Source organism: Halyomorpha halys, unplaced genomic scaffold, assembly GCF_000696795.3.
Source record: "Halyomorpha halys isolate HHAL.00 unplaced genomic scaffold, Hhal_1.1 Scaffold649.1, whole genome shotgun sequence".
In the NCBI taxonomy this organism is placed as follows: Eukaryota; Metazoa; Arthropoda; class Insecta; order Hemiptera; family Pentatomidae; genus Halyomorpha; species Halyomorpha halys.
This window is the reverse complement of record NW_027105546.1, coordinates 844,515-861,476: the sequence shown is the minus strand read 5'-3', so window position 1 is coordinate 861,476 and position 16,962 is coordinate 844,515. Positions and strand designations below refer to the sequence as shown.

Sequence of the window (16,962 nt, the reverse complement as noted above, 5' to 3'; positions counted from 1 at the left end):
ATATTCCTCCTTCTCCCACAAAGCCAAATTACAATTTACACCTTCATTCAATATGCCATTCTCACTATTCCACTCTATTTATCTCCGTTGTTCTGTGTTCCACAACACAGCTTTGATCTGATTTAGAAATTAACAATAAATTGGAATGAATAAATAAATCCAAAATCAAAATGTCACAGCAGTAGAACAATTAAAGAAAAAAACAAATAAATAAGTACATTTCATAAAGAGAATTTTATCTTCTTTACGATGGTTCAATTGAAATTTAATTATCTTGAATAGTTTTTAAGTGATAAATAATTATATTTACAAATATAAAATCTTTTCTTTTCTGTAGATAATTGGTCCACTATTATATCTTTGAATATTCTTCAATAAATACAGGACAACTTCTGTATGTTTTTATTTATTTACCATTGCTTGGCTCAATTATTGTTTTCGATAATAATATAATTCTCAGAAATAGAAAGATACCACGAAAATTTCGAGCCAAAGATTAATAATACCAATAACGATTTTATAGCCGTACACTAAACTGTAATAAATGTAGAGCAATTGAAGGGACTTTTTTCGAAGAGTGGAAGTATAAATATCTCCCCCATGGCCAGTTTATCCGGTCCATCTTTATTGGTAAATTGCAGCTTATTAGCGTTACCATCTGCCCGCAACGCCCTCTGCAGTTGTCAACATCAATGCAATGTCACATTTATTTTGATTATCTACTAATTGACCTGTACTTGCTTTTAATCAGATGAGAAATAGGGCATAAAATGGATTAAGGAAGAGAAGAATTGTTTTATTATTATTTATGATTTCAATAGTAAAAAATAATAATGCTATAAATTGGGAATGGACTGTTATTGATATTATCAAGAACACCAATGCATTCCCCCCTTTATTGTCAGTAAAAAAACGGTACCATGAAGAAGTAATTTATAATAGTATTATAAATAAGTAGTAACATAAAAAAAAAATCTTCCATCAACTACAAAGTTTTCGAAAATTTATCTAGGAAATATACTTAAACATCGAAACGACGCAATTCAGACTTTTAAATAAGTCAAAAATTTGAGAAATGAAACAATGTATTCATGATAATTTGAATATAAGATTTTATTTGCTGCGTCTTTCCGAAAGTACTCAAACACTTGAACTCGGTCTGAGTCTGGGAAAATGTGCTAACAAATTTATTTTCTCCGACAAGTCAGAAAAATTTCACTTATTTTTATATCCAGGAGTAATTTATGAGGCTGAATCTGAATACGATTTATTTTTAATTTTAAATTTATTTAACATACATTCAATTTTATTCTTAATATTATTAGATTGTGTTTTAAATTTAATATTTTATTATCTTTTAAATTGATTAAAATATTTCATATTTGTATTTAATAATTTCAAATGATGGGATAATGTATATTTCTAACGAAAATAGAGCAGTATTTGTAAGGAATAAGCCTTCAGAAAACTCTTTAGTTACACATATAATTTCATAATACCGATTATTACAGCTATTTTTGTAATATTCAAATTGCTTGTTAATTAATAAAAGTTAGTGAAATATTGCCTCTTGGCTTGAGCCGACTGTACAAACTGTAAAATTCTACTTATGGTTTTACATCATCATTTTTATTACTATTCTTGAGATCTCTGATTCGTTAAAAAACATTAATCAAAAATAAGTTTTGTTATTGTCATAAAAATACCGAAGTCAAGTTTACTAACACTAAAGAAAGTGCAATTATTATATAAGAGTGATTTAAAAAAAAAAAAAATTGGATAAATTAGAAATCTTTTTATGTTTCTTGCGGTTTAGTCATTTATCCGAAGCCTGTCCGGGCGGTATGGGCAGGTGTATAAATTCTGCACACGTCAAATCCACGTGCGGCACCTCTGTGTGCCGGCCGGGTACTTAACGTCAATCATAAATATAAAGATCCTCTTGTATTGGATTGTAGTTTTATGGTGCCTCACTGTACAACGGTTCCTTTCGGCTATTACCTCTTGAGATGGATACTCGGTGAAGTTCCAGTGAATGCAGTACCTTTTTGTTTCCTATAAAATCCGTGTCTTATTATACTTAAACCCGCACGTAGACAGGGAGTCATCTTTTTTGTAAATGAATTAGGTATTTAAACTCATTAGATAGGGTTTATTTTCTATCACTGCGGCTTATATATTGATATACAAGCATTTATAAAATGTTTATTAATAGCCTTATCCTGTATGCCTTAAATTGCGATTAGTGTAGGACACAAATAATCAAGAACTTGTTTATTAGTGCCAATGTTTCGACTAGAATTTCAAGCCTTCATCAGGGCTAAAAAAATAAAAAAGGTAGTAACCAATGAATAAAAGCATTTAAGTAGTTTAAATATTATAAGAGGATCAAGGTTGTATGTTTTATACCTTCTTATAATATTGATACTACTCATGTCTTTTAATCCTATTTATGTATCTATAATGTTAATTATTTTCTGTATATCACTCTGTTCACATGTTGTTATCTTGTTTTTTGTTCTTAGCCCTGAAGAAGGCTTGAAATAGTGGCTGAAACGTAGGCACTAATAAATAAGTTTTTACTTATTTGTGATCTTAATTGTTCGCCCCCCCTAACCATCACCCCTCATTATATACGGATGACTATTGACTCATCATTATGAGAACAACAATTTATGTTGAGCCTAATGATTGAAAATTCTGATCTTGATACTAACTTAATTTTTTTCTCAAGATTGTAGACTTAAGAGTTTAAAGATGCTAAATATTAAGTAATTAATCGCTCTGAAGTATTAATGAAACCCTTTTTTGGTATAAAATATATAATAAATAAAACAGTCAATGTAACATGGCACACTGATAAGAATTTAATGGTTTAAAAGTATTTTTTCTTTTATAAGATTTATCTTGTTTTATAATAGGAATCTAATCCAAACTCAGATTACATTTTAAAAAGTTCATAAAATAAAAATAAAGTTTACATAAAATAAAAAAATCACACTTTATGTTTCGTTTATGCATTGAAAATACTGAGGAATAATATTGGAAGATTCGCTTTCATATTAAGTGAAATAAAAACGCTCAAAGGAAAACAGGTGAAAAAGAAAGCAACGACCTCCGAAGCCTCGGCTAAAGGTGAAAAGAAGAAAAGCTAGAAAAAGGAAAAAAGGGTGGTTACATTCCGACGGGAACCGTGGAACTGTGCTCACAATAAATCTCGACACCTGAGCGTTATTTATTCGGATAGCGGGCAGCCAGTGTGGAAACAGTGGATTAATTTGAGATTTACAGCGGAGCCTTGCCCTTTGTCCGTTCCTCCTTCTCCAGTTTTATTTATTTCTCCCGTTCCAGAAACTGTTGCCGGCTACTGGAGCGATAGCCTCGGGAGCTCGGGCGGTATCTGATGGAAGCAGAGTTTGGTCGGTCGGTATCTCAAGTAATTACTGAGCCAATAACACAATCTACAATTTCCGAATGTGTAATACAAATAATTAACCCGCCATGGACGTACTATATATTGTATAAGTAAAAAAAAAAAAAGTTAATTTATGGACTAACAATAACTGTTGCTAGTGATAGAATCATTACCACAAAACCTTTGAATTCCTCTCGTATCCAATCCTTACAATCCAAAAACCTCAATGCTCCTTTCTTTGTCACAAATAAAATCCTCCATAAAGACCTTAGTGATCCATATTTACCCGATCTAGCCTGAACCAGATATCAATCCTTCCATTATAAACTCCCTACCCACTCAAACCCAAGCATTCGCTTACGGTTTATTTACTACATATCATGTTGTAATTGAAGTATAATTTCCAAGTGCTTACAATCAATTTTTAATAAATAAAAAATAAATATAAAAAGGTCACATATATGATAAAAGCCCTTTTAGTAGCACGTGGAAGATCCTCCAGTGCTCTCTTTCTATGTAGTGCTCGGATAAATAACTAGCTTATGTATTATAGACTAATTAAAATACATAATCAATTCATTAAACTTTCTAAAAACGTTATTTTAAACAATCCTTCCTTCTCTTTTTCAGGTCAAAATATGGTTCCAGAACAGGCGGAGTAAATACAAGAAGATGATGAAGGCGGCGCAGCAGGGCGGTGGTGGAGGCGGGGGCGGCGCTGGAGGCGGGCACATGCTCGGCAACCCACCCCACACCCCCGGTCTCCAGGGTGGCCCTTCCAGCCCCCAACCCCCTGGCAGCATCCTAGGAGGTATGTATTATATATTGTGCCCAGCATGAGCAGACTCTAACATTTAAAAAATCTCATTCTTCAGAAGTTCCTATCTAAAGTTATGATTTTTTTTTTTTCATTATTGAGCAAAAATATGTTAAAAATCGGGGAAAAAGAGTTTTAAAAAATTAGACCTATGGCATTGTTTATATTTTATTTTTTCTTAGAATATTGAAATATTTTTACTAATGAAACATGGGTCATATTATTCTCATTAGATATCCACAAGCCACCTGTGATTTATTTTACATAATAAAGAATTATGATTCTTAGGTAGATTAAATCTAAAAATGATTTTTAATGTACTTACATAGCTACTTTGGGAATCCCCTCTCTTCTCTAGATATAGGAATACTATACGAGAAAATACTATGGAGAATCATTGCTTAGAATAAATAGTGATATAAAACATCATATTAGCTTCTCAGAACAACAGCATAAGCATGCTGAAACCATTTACAACATTGGTGTGGTTTTGTGATCCTTCATAGCAAGTATAACACCCTATCAACTTTTGGTCATTAAAAATGTTTATTTATGAACTACTTTAGCTTGTTTGAGAGCTATGCTCTGAGAACCTACTTATCCGAATAATATAAGAAAATGGATCTATTTTTTTTATTTATTTACACATTAATACCAAGTATTTTATTTTTGCATCTTCAGAGATAAGTTTCGAAAAATCGTATAAAATTAAATAAATAAAAACCAAACAATACATAAAAAATCAACAGATGGAAGGATTGGTGGTATGATACTCTGTTACTAACTCCAAGGACCCGGGCTTTAATCCTGTTGTGACAGATAATTATTTATTATGTTACTGTATCAGTGAGTCAATCCTATTCGTTGGGGTTTCTCCAGGGCCCACTCAGCCTCACCCTTCATAGGAGAATATCCTGACGGACTGGCTCTTTTTTGTATTTAGATAAATTATATTTATTTATATACAAAAAGATTAATTCATGAGAAAAGCTTGTATTGACAAGAAATATATGACCTTATTCAGATATTTGTTCGCATTTCCCAAAGCTGTTTACATATTTCAGGTATTCCTTGTTCATTTAATTTTCTGACGTAAATGTCACAATCTTAATGGTCTAACTTCTCTCTTTATTTTATTCACACGTAAGGGTTGTTATTGACAACAATTATTTTTTTTTATATAATATTAATCATTTTATGATTTTCTATTTCTCTACTTTTTTCTATTAATTCATGTACTTTCTGATAAAATGAAAAATTTCATTTTCAGTTTTGTTCTTGTTTCTTTTTTACTTTCTTGTTTGTTGCTTTTGACTATTATCATAAACCCTAATTGTTGTACTTCACTGATAGCTGAACCAGGAGGCATTTAACAGTGAAGTAGAATAAAAGCTTGGACACCCAGACCCCTTGGCTAGTTCGTAGAACCCTGTCGTTTAATTAGATCTGAGTTTTACAACTCGGACCACCGCTTTATGGCTTCGAGCTACTTTTTTTCTTCTCTCTGGGAAAAATAGTGAGAAGTGGAATACTTCAAGGTGTCATTAGTTTGCAATTCCACTTCTTTCACGACTGTTTATTACTAATAAACACCTGGTTAAATTAAAATAACTGGTTCGGACTAACTAGAAGGGTCTGTTTCACGGTTTTATGGTATATATTATTATCTCATCATGTATGGATGAAAATGAAGCAGAATTCCGGATATCCGTCCAAGTCAGGACCGAGACATGTTAATCGACCGAGTTAATCGGAAAAGCCCATTTAGTTCATATATTAGGTAAAATTCAAAACTATGGAACAAAAAATAATATTAAGGATGAAGTTCAATTTTTATAAACCATCTAAAATAATTTTTAAAAAACTTAAACTATAATTTAATTAAATTGTACACTTCCTAAAATTTATGATAGTTGTCGAATAGCCAGTTTTATTGTTTTATTTCATAGAATTAATACTTTTTGAGCAGTTTATTTTCTTCTACTGTTAATCCATGGAACAACCGGTTAAGCGGTGCTGTACTTGAAACGTGAAAAGTATTACAAGCCTTAATGCTAAATTTATATATATTATTTTTTCAATCTAATTGTAACATAAACAGAGGTTAAATAGACGATTTTCTAGTAAAATAATGCTCATTTGAACTCAAAGGTGACACTTATTTTGACTTCTGGAAGAGTGAGATTTTTACTTTTCTATTGATTTAACAAGTTTGAGTTTTTAGCTATCTCCCATCGTTCTAGTTTAAGTCCAAATAAACTTAATATCAGAATATACCATTTTAAGAACAATTTAACTGGATGAATTCAGAGAGTTCAGCAGTACTGGCCATCTTACTTTTACTTTTATTATGCATATATACTTATATTTTCTATTATTATAACTAAGTATTTTTTATTGTTTCAGGCGGGAACGGAGGCAGCTCCAGCGGGTCGCAGCACTCGCCAGGAGGTTACCTCGGTGGCCACGTCGGCGGCACGCCCACCCCCAGCTCGACCCCGGTGTCGGATATGTCGCCCCAACCCGGCCACGGGGGCAGTCCACCCGGCCCCTGGGAGATGAAACCGCCACCTCATCACCACCCCCACCACCACCCCCCAGCACCACCCTACATGCCGCAGTACTCATGGTACCAAGCGGCCGAGCCCAATCCTGGCCTTTTAACGTGAGTAGAAATCATTGATTATCATTAATAACTAATAGTAATGAATAAGTTAGTTGTTTGATGAATATAAAGTTTAATCCGAAACTAAAAAAATAAATAAATAAATTGACGTTAACATTCAATGTTTTCGCTGAAGGAGCAGCTACTTGCGACTTCTTGAATTCAGAGGTATCAGAACTGATTTTAAAATTTCTGTAAATCATTAAATAAAATGGGAAACCATTTTCGCAGAACAAAGTAGTTTCTAAAATCTTTCAAATTTCTGTACTTTTTAGGTTTTAAAATTATTGAGAGGTCATCTCCATTATCTCCATCCGTTTCGAACTGTATGAGACGGCGAACACGAAGTGACAGATTGTTTTCAGTTCCTCTATGTTTCAAGAGTTAAACTTTTTTTTTTATATCCAATACTAACAATTTTGAACATTTAAGGGAAATGATGACCTAACGATATACTCAAAATTAAATAAACAATGACAATCAGGTCTTTTATTATTAAGGGTCTTAAGAACATTGTCCAGTAATTAATTGTTCTTAATAAATTTTTAACGTCTGGCTCCTTCTATGTCATTTGAATCTTTGTTAATTTTTTAGTACGATCTTAAATCAATGGCTAAGAAAATCTGCAGTGATGGAGATATTGAACGCAAGGTCAGAAATATACAAATATATAATTGTATTCTTCGTGTTGATTCCACCCACCTGCCAGATCTCAGGCAATGTCATTAACACATACGAAAAAGAATGACTGTATGATTTGTTAGACAATTGAACTAAATATCTTTAAAAGAAAGAGGAAAAAAATATCTATGTATATTGAGAAAGGGAACTGAGAAGAGACGATTCTATACAAGGAGATACACTTCGGATACAAGATAATACAATGTATATAATATACAATAAGATGTCGATACTCAAAGGACGGAATCTAAACGACAAAGCTCAGAAATTTTATTATTAATTTTGATTATGAGTTTGGTCAATTAAATATGAACTATAGTAGAAAGGTTGCTTAAAAATGACCAAAAATAATCTTCTATTACAGATTGTCAGAAAGGTAGAAAAGAAAACGACTCAAGAAGAGGTGGATGCACGTTGTGGAGAAGGGCAATGTTGCAAAAGAATTTAACGAAGGGAACCGGAAAAAAGTGGCAAAAACGTTTAGGAATGATTAAGGACTAAATGTAGTAAAAAATCGTTAAATAAAAACTTTGATAAAGATATAATAATGTATTTTTATATGGATAATTTATTTAAATGAGTATCTTATCTTAATGCCACTAGATTGTTTAATTAATTACCTAATTAATAAATTGAAAATTTTTAGTTTAATTAGAAAAATTACTGGTAACGAAATAATTCAATACAACATAATGAAATAAATATTTCTTCACACCAGCACATTATTGTTTATCACAATACATAACCATCATATATATCTATGTATCTTCTATTTTTTTTAAGTAGTCGCTTTCTAAAGTATAACTATAGTGATTCTTATTAATATTGAAAACAAAATGAAAACAATACTACTAAACCCATAAATGAGTCGGGGGTTGAGTACTTTCTAAGGAAGTACTTGAACAAAGGTTTGCAAGGAGGTGGTTAGATCATGACTGCGCTGGACCGCCAGATTTTTCCTCAATTAAGAGTACCCTCTTTGTGAAGCTGGGTGGACCTGAACCCACAGGGCTTACTCACGGTTACATTGAAACAGAAGATGATTATCTGCCACAGCCGGGTACTTAGAAATAGTAACACAGTTCCTTTACACACCGAGGTACTCCGCTCTCAGTAATTTCTATGTAATTTGAGATTATTAATCCGTACTTCTCCATCGGTTACTTTTCCCTACGTAATGGTAGAAATAAATTAAAAATTGAAATGAAGCCTTATTATTCTTTAAGTAACTTCACTATTGATTAATATTTAACAGCCATTTAGCACGAGACCTCAGGTACAAAATGTCAAATACTATTAAAAAAAATAGGAAGTACCAAAAAAAATCCAATTACTCCCTAATAACTCAATCTATAATACGATCTACAGAATGACAATGACCGCCCATTTAGGATTTGACTTTTAAATCTACACGTGGTCCATTCAAGATACTAAGGGCGGTATTACTTACATCCGCTATTTAAATAAATTCTACAAAATGTGTAGGCCCGAGAAATCCTCGTATCCAACTTTCCCATGAAATTTTAATTAATGATTGTGGATATATTTGTGAAAAAAATATTTTTATTTTTTAGTTGTTATTTGATGCCAAAGCCGGGCCTCGAGTCTCTAAAATAGCAGTAACGAATCGACGTTCTCTGACTTAAGCACCATCAGAACTAAAAATCACATTAATTCAGACAAGATAGCACATCCCACATTACAATCTTAAAATAGAATAGCCAATTATAGATAGTTCATTAAAAATTCCTGCCAGGGTAATAATAAATAATCAGGTTTTTAGCATAACACACATTAAATAAATGATGACTCAAAAAAAGTTTTTTATTGGCATTTCTACAATATGAAGATTTCCTCTCACAGTACGTTCCTCCATCTCTACTGATTCATCCTATACTCTCCGTTCAGTGCCCAGCCATTCTCTCCGTCACTCCATCGTTCCATCTCACAGGAGGTCTTCCTCTTCCTTCAGACAACTAATCGATCAAAAATCCTGGTACCCTGTTACCATTCATCTGGTATACGTGTCCATACCATCTGAGTCTTATTTCTTCAATCACCTTTAGGATATTCTTTCTTACTTCAGTTTTTTCCCTTGTATCGTTTTTTCTGACCCTTTCGGCCTTTAATAAGTAAACCTAAACGTATTAATTTTTGTTATGCTTTTGTTTCTGTATGGATAGTTTACCATAATTCGAACAAAATTATGTCAGCAATTTTTACAAACACTACTTTGGGATTGTAACGATGTAACATTACCAGCTTTTTTTTTTTTTAAATTGCCAATTTTAGAAAACAATCAAATTCCTCTCTTATGACCCAAAATATATTATTTTTAATAACGTTGATATCACAGCATATTTTATAAACATTTATCTGCAAGAACAATTAAACAATTAAACATTGACAGATTTAGACGTACGGAAATGTAGATTGAATTGTAAATAAATAAAGTAATAATAATCCGCCTTAAAATATATATCTGCAATAAAATACTTATCTGTTTATTTATATATTTAAGATGCCGTTACTGGTGAGCAGAGTTTTCTCGTTCAAGACATTACGCTTCGTGCAACTGCGAGAACTGTTCCTAGTCGAGAAAACTGCGAGACGAACCGGTAATACACAGCATTTCAAAATTAATTTTTTTTTTTTCAAAAACTTAAATGTAAAGAGCATATTAGTGTTACTTAAATTAGTAAATTAGTTTTCCGAATTGCACTGGCAGCGGACATTACATACAAATATATTCCAATAATGCTGCATATATTCTAAAGCACAAATAATTGTATTTCCAATGGAGAATCCCATTAAAAAGATGTAAACGTATTTTCTGTTTATTCAATTATTATTGTTATTTCTTCATAAAAAAAAATTGAACAATCTTTATTCATGTCTTTTGGGCACAAATTTAAGATTTAAAAATTGTGTTCATATTCAGACGTATTTTAATTATTAAACAAATGAGCTGAGTCCATAATTCGGAAATAATTACCTCAGAATTTTCGATACACCACTAAGGCACTGTCCTAAAGAAGTACTATAGATAAATTTTTTTAATGGACAATTTTAGTAAAATAATCCAAGTTAATTCCTATTATTCAACAGAACTAAGAACGTGTATAGTCTTACTAATATTTGAAAATACTTAAAGATTTACTAAATTAGCTATTAATATTTACTAAATCTGATTTTTAAAAAATGATAAAAAAAAAAACACTATATTAAAATTTCTACTTTTAGTTTTTATCTATTAAGTTTATTAATCACAGTATTTTTTTTTATAGAACAGCATATGTTGATTTGTTAATGTTGGAAATTTACAGTTTTTACTATCGTGTATTCATTAACATAACCAATTTTATTATTTTAAAACCCAATATGATTTTTAAAATGTACTAGGAAGTATAGAACAAAATGAAGTTTAATTTTGAAATTTCCTTTTAATAGTTTTATCTTTCATACGAAAAAAAAAAATAGCAGTGTTGATTATTTTATATCGATTGTTTAAATTATGGATTGGTATAATTTTCGGTACCATTTTTTTTCATCCGTCATTAATTTTTTTCATTTTTTTATTGAATTTAATTTTTATTTTACTATATTTGGTAGCGTAGCCTAAAACCTATTGTCGAGCTAACTAGTCCACGTTTCGGTAATTAATAATTCCTGGAGCTGGGACCTACGATGGCATGGGCCCTGACACGCCACATCTCATGATGTGGATTCGAATTAGTCCTGAACCGCTCAGAACAACTCTATTTATAATGTCCATCACTTCGTCTTTCTCTCTTTCTGTAACATTTCGTAATTGTTAAAATAAAATTAAGAAAACAAAAATTATTTGATATGATTACTTGCATAGAAAAGGTCCTTCCTTGAAGTTACCTGTTGAGAACAAGTTGTTTAAGGCTGCATTAAAATTTAATTAAAGGCATAATGATAATTGATTTAAAATATTAAATCAAATTTAATAGTAATTGAACTCACTTTTATGTTAAATCCTCTGTTAAATTTAGAAGATTCTTGCTTAATAATCTCTTGTAACCAGCTTGGAATGTCTCAGCATCATAAAATTTTTTTTTTATGATATCAATTTTTCCTATTACTTTTTCACAATAAAATTTATTATTCGTACGATTGTTATATACGTCTCACTTAATTTCACGTTATTTTTTTAAATATTTGATTTAAAAAAAAAATTATAAAATATATTCAAACGTTAGTCATTCCTAATTTAAATCTAATGTTTTTATTTAAATTTCAAACTTCCCTATGACAGATTTGTATTGTAGCTACAAAAAACTCGAAGAATAATGAAACCTTTGGAAACTTCAAGCTGAATTTTCAAAAAATGAGATTCAGCAACTTTAGAGTGATATCTCTAAATAAATCGATGTTAAAGAAATAAATGTGACAATTAATTATTTTTTGAATTGTCATTCGCGATTATATACTTTATTTTTTTTTTTTTCAAAGAATTCACTTTAAAAATCTGCTTAAAATATAGAATCACAGTTTTATCATTATTATATGTTTTTATTTTACTCGTATTAATTTTTTTTTTATTATTTCAATAAATTTATATGAAACTTTTTTTCACAGGGTGTGGCCAACTGTTTAACGAAGAACTAACTGGGAATAGCTTGTTCAGAAGTTTTATCGACCAAATGTCCCGCTGCGGTCCACCAAAGGACAGGAGCTGTACAGAAGAATATATTTGTGTCAGTGAAATTTTGAAAAAAAAAAAAAAAATCGCACTTTCATTTTTTTTCTCTCAAGTTCCCAAAGTTATAAGTACCACACCTCTCTGGACAATTGTGATTAAATGAGAGAAGTCACGCGGTGAATGTACATGAAAAAAAACCTATAAATATATATATAAATAGACAATCTTTATTGTAAATTGCGAATAGGTTTATATAAATATATAAATATTTGAATTTAATTAAACTTAAAAAAGATTTTAAAAAAATTAATAAAAAGTTAAAAAAAAAATCCACAGATTTGTAGATTTGTCTCATTATGTATGTTTTCCGACGTTTGTATATCTTATATATAGATGTATATGTGTTCAAATTGGAGGCGAAAAGTCTCAAGAGAATGTGGAGTTTTAAACAGCATTAGAAATATTAATGTTCATATAGCTCTTGGCAATCAGGGTCTTATTTAATTTTATTTTCTCACTGGAATATTTTTAATTATATCTTATAAATTGTAATTAATATTAATTTATAGAAATAATTTTTTTTTTGTTATGTGGATATATAAGTGGAATTCTTATACACTTATAGAAATGAGCTTGTAATTTTATGTGCTAAGTTTCGCTCCTAAATATTTATTTAAAAATTTGTAATATTTTTTTGAAAAAATATAGAATAATTGTTTTAGGACCAAAAATAAAATAAAAATGTGTAAGATGGTCTAAAAAATTGGTTTATAGACATTAATATTTTTATTTGTGAAGGGATATTATTTCTTCGTTTGTCTCTACAGCTTGGCGAGTGGCAGGTATACTTCTATGGCTCAGCTGTTGGATGTGGAATCCACATTGACTTTGTTGATAAATATTTTATTTCCTCGTCTATCGACCTGGTCGGGTCACGAAACAGTTTTGCACTGCCGGCTTCTGCCATGGTTCGAAACCGAAACCCACCTCTTTTTGTATATTTATTTATGATAAATTTAGTTCTTTAAGTCTCAGCGTGATTTTACGAAATTTTGACGAACTTTTCATACAAGGAAATTAAGCAGTTTGAATTATGGGCCGTTGTTAAAATTATTTTACTTTTTAAATGTCTATACAAATAACTTGAAAAAAAAAAATCAACGCAATCATTTCTGAAGTTTATTATATTCTTGAAATGATTTGATTGAAAATATCTTCTCATGTTATACAGAGAATCTCTGAATTTTTCAAAAAAGAAAGAAAAGTTTGTATAAAAACTATTATTTGTTCATTGAATAAAATCTGTTTATGTAACCATCTATCTATACTTAAAATAAAACCCAGTGTATAGTATTTAGTTCCTAACAAATGTTCGTAAATTCGCTGAAGCAGACCATAAGCATGTATAATTTAAGCTTATATAAGATTGACTAAAAATATTCCAGTGAGCCAGTTCACCTGTTAGTTTTTAGTTCAGAGTCTAAAGTGTTAATATTAATGAAGCTGAAAAAAATATATATATAAATGTCCATGAAAAAAAAAAATTGTTTAGTGTTTTTAGTATTAAATTTCCTCAGAGTTAAACAGAGATACAACTTGTAAATATGATATATTATAATGAAAATAAAAACTAAATCGTTGAAGTAGTGATGAAAAATAAAAATGGTATACGAGTCAGTGTATAGATAATTATATATGATTGTATTTTTTTATTTGGTATTTCATATAACCTTTCCCGATTCCCGTTACCCGAATATCACTAAAGAGATATGTTTATTCTTTTTGTTTAAAAAAACCAAACAAAAAAAAACAACGTTTGTGAAGTGGAGTTTTCTTTATTGTGTTTAATTTAACAACATCTGCAACACACCTTTTATTTTTATGAGTAACATAAAAAAAGAGAGAAAATGGAGAACGTAAAAATGTTACTTTTACTTCACACCTACGTTGACTTACTGTTTTTACTTAGAGATTAAAATAGAAAACTAAGTAAACAAAATAAAAATCAGATAAATATTACACATGCCAGAATAACATTTTTTACATTTGGTTGCAATTGAAGTGCAAAAATTCGAATTATAGTTATATTTCTTTAATTTAATTTCTTCAAAATTTATTTGGTAATATGGACAGGTGGTAAAAATATGTAAGCTGTGAGTTATTTTGAAAAAGAAAAACGTAAATTCAAATCTAATTAAATAAATAATTCAGATTTGAACTGTATCTTCATATCTAGATATGAATTTGAAAATAATTTATTATGCATAGACAATAAGACACTCAGTCGTACATACGTGCATCACATCTGCAATTGTAAAGATCGTAAATTGAATTGAAAAAAGTAAAAATAATGAACCATAGTGAATAATTGATACTTTTAAGCAATGATTTTATATGAAATACGACGAATTTTATCGTATATAATTTTTTAGTCTGAAACCCAAGTAATCTGTATTTATTATAATAATGGGCCCTGATTCATGTCAATGCAGTCTTATATTTCCATCATTGTGACCATATAGAAAAGTAGAATATTAACATATACGAATCTCTTACAAATATTAAAATAGTTATATTAACTATATAACATTAAGCTTATTAATGTTGGCTTTTACAATTTTTTAAAAAAAATAATATTGAAATCTAAAACAAGATTAAAAGATACTGAGAAGTGTAAATTTTTGGTTCTTATTTCCTGATGAATTAGAGTACATAGTACTTTTACAATATATTATATTTTAAATAAGGATTTTGTATAATAAATTGGCTTATTAAAATATATCTAGGCTGAGAACGTCAAAAGATGGATAATAATAATTATACAAAGAAGAATTCTATGATAGGATTCGTGTTTAGAATAAATGTGTGTCAATAAAAATCTATTTGAGCAAGCATTAGTGAAAGTAGCAAATAGATTTGATAAAATTGGATTGAGGTCATATTCACAATTAAACAAGATGTGGCAAAGAAAAATTCGTTTGCGCATGGGAAAAGGAAAGTAGTGGATAGAGTCCAATGAAATTTATATGAGACCATCTAGTTACCAACCTGCATATCTCTGAATATTTTCAATCAGATTATCGGTTCGATCTATCATGTCAGAACACAAATCTGACTACAGACAGACAGGCAAAGAACCAAATTTGTTCCTTGGCGACTAAAGCATAAAACGCAAGTGAAAACGTTCTATTCTGAGGACAATTTTTTTTCTCGCAAGGAAGGCATATATGTTTTGAAAAAAGCCAGATATATGATATTCAAACCTTATTAGGAACACATAATTTCGATTTCCGTTCTATTTTTCTCACAATCTTATGGCATAAGTATATAAATACAATCACTAACTACTTCAAAAGCATTAGTGAAATCCACTATTGAAGATGTATTCAGAGATTATTAATTATCATTGAGTCCTCTGAATTTTTCCTTTTATTGTCAAACATAAGGAAAAGGGCGAAATTGTTCAAGAACCTAGCGTCAAAAAGTCACGATTTGTCCAAAAAATCGCTAGACCGTAATTTATAGGTCTCCGCAATAGTGGCTTTTTCACCCACTCCCAAAATTCGAATTAACCGTGGAAATTCAACTAAAACTTTCACTAGACAAAAAAGCGATCTCCTGTCCTTCTGGATTCCAGAACACAGAACACTGAGCCGGTAATGAGAGTAAGCCCTACGTGCGGCAGCGTAAACGACAGGACAAAGAAAGCTGATTCATACGTGAGCCTCAAGCGCACATCTCTGCTGGAAAAAACAAAGAGGATTTAATGGAAAATCTGGAAAAACTGGGCCTTGGTTTTTGCAAATAGCAGTTTCTTGTAAGAAACATTTTCAGTTGTACCATTCCTCAAGGTGTATGTTCCTGTTATGATGATATGTTAGACCGTTAGAATGGTTTTGGTGTTCCTATCAGTAAAGGAGAATGTGTTATAAGGGTTTTATGAGTTTAAATTATCATAAAGTAAATAATACATAGGGTCTATGTACTAACATACTCATGGGTCCACTAAAACAATTTTTTTCTTTTTTAAAGGTTTCATGCCTCTATTGATCTGTGTGAAGAATCAATAATTGCTAAAATAAGCGATTTCTCGCTAACAATTTTTTCTTCAGAATATATATATATATATATACATATATATATCAAGTAAATTTGCTGTAAGTGATATAATGACATGATACAAACATGTGGAGAATCTACCCATTGATAGAACTCCAAAAACTTTTCTGGAGGAGAAGATCTCGAGGCCATCTTATTTTTAGACTCCTAGGAGGATTATTAGGCAATGAAGGAGAAGCCAGGTTAGAAACGAGTTGTTTTGGTTGGTTGGGAAGTTTATCATGGAAGGATTGGTATCTGGTCCTGGCCAAATCGGCAACATATGTGACATTGAGGTCCTGATGGATGATTTTATTTGTGAAAAAGTAAGGAGCATTAAGGATTTTACGAAGGATTTGGGACTGTAAGGATTGCATTCGGGATGAATTCGACGGTTTAGTGGAGTCCCATAGCTTAAATCCGTATGTGCACATAGGCCTTATAACAGACATGTAGATCAGTATTTTGTTATGGATTGGACGTTCTATAGAACGTCTGTCTCGTAAATGTTGTAATAGTTAGAATCTTTTTTTAGTCTTGTATGAGGATTCCATGTCAGTCGTTTGTCCAAAGTAACGGATCTGTTGAACAGGAATAAGTGGGGCAAGAGGTCATGG

General features: G+C 30.6%; 1 protein-coding gene across 2 annotated transcripts in view; it reads left to right on the top strand.

Moving 5' to 3' along the window:
• Positions 1 to 13,941, top strand: part of Dll (Distal-less) — a 152,158-nt gene extending 138,217 nt beyond the window's left edge. Inside the window, exons 3-6 of one of the 2 annotated variants that reach the window (XR_001343778.3) lie at positions 4,046 to 4,226; positions 6,639 to 6,897; positions 10,100 to 10,196; positions 12,184 to 13,941. Coding sequence is in view for 1 of the 2 variants with exons in the window: in XM_014427481.3 (XP_014282967.1) it covers positions 4,046 to 4,226; positions 6,639 to 6,897; positions 12,184 to 12,202 (459 nt within the window). In the remaining variant the exon portion in view is untranslated. The remainder of the gene's footprint in view (positions 1 to 4,045; positions 4,227 to 6,638; positions 6,898 to 10,099; positions 10,197 to 12,183) is intronic. The other variant, XM_014427481.3, reaches the window with a different exon arrangement.
• Positions 13,942 to 16,962: the final 3,021 nt, after the last annotated feature.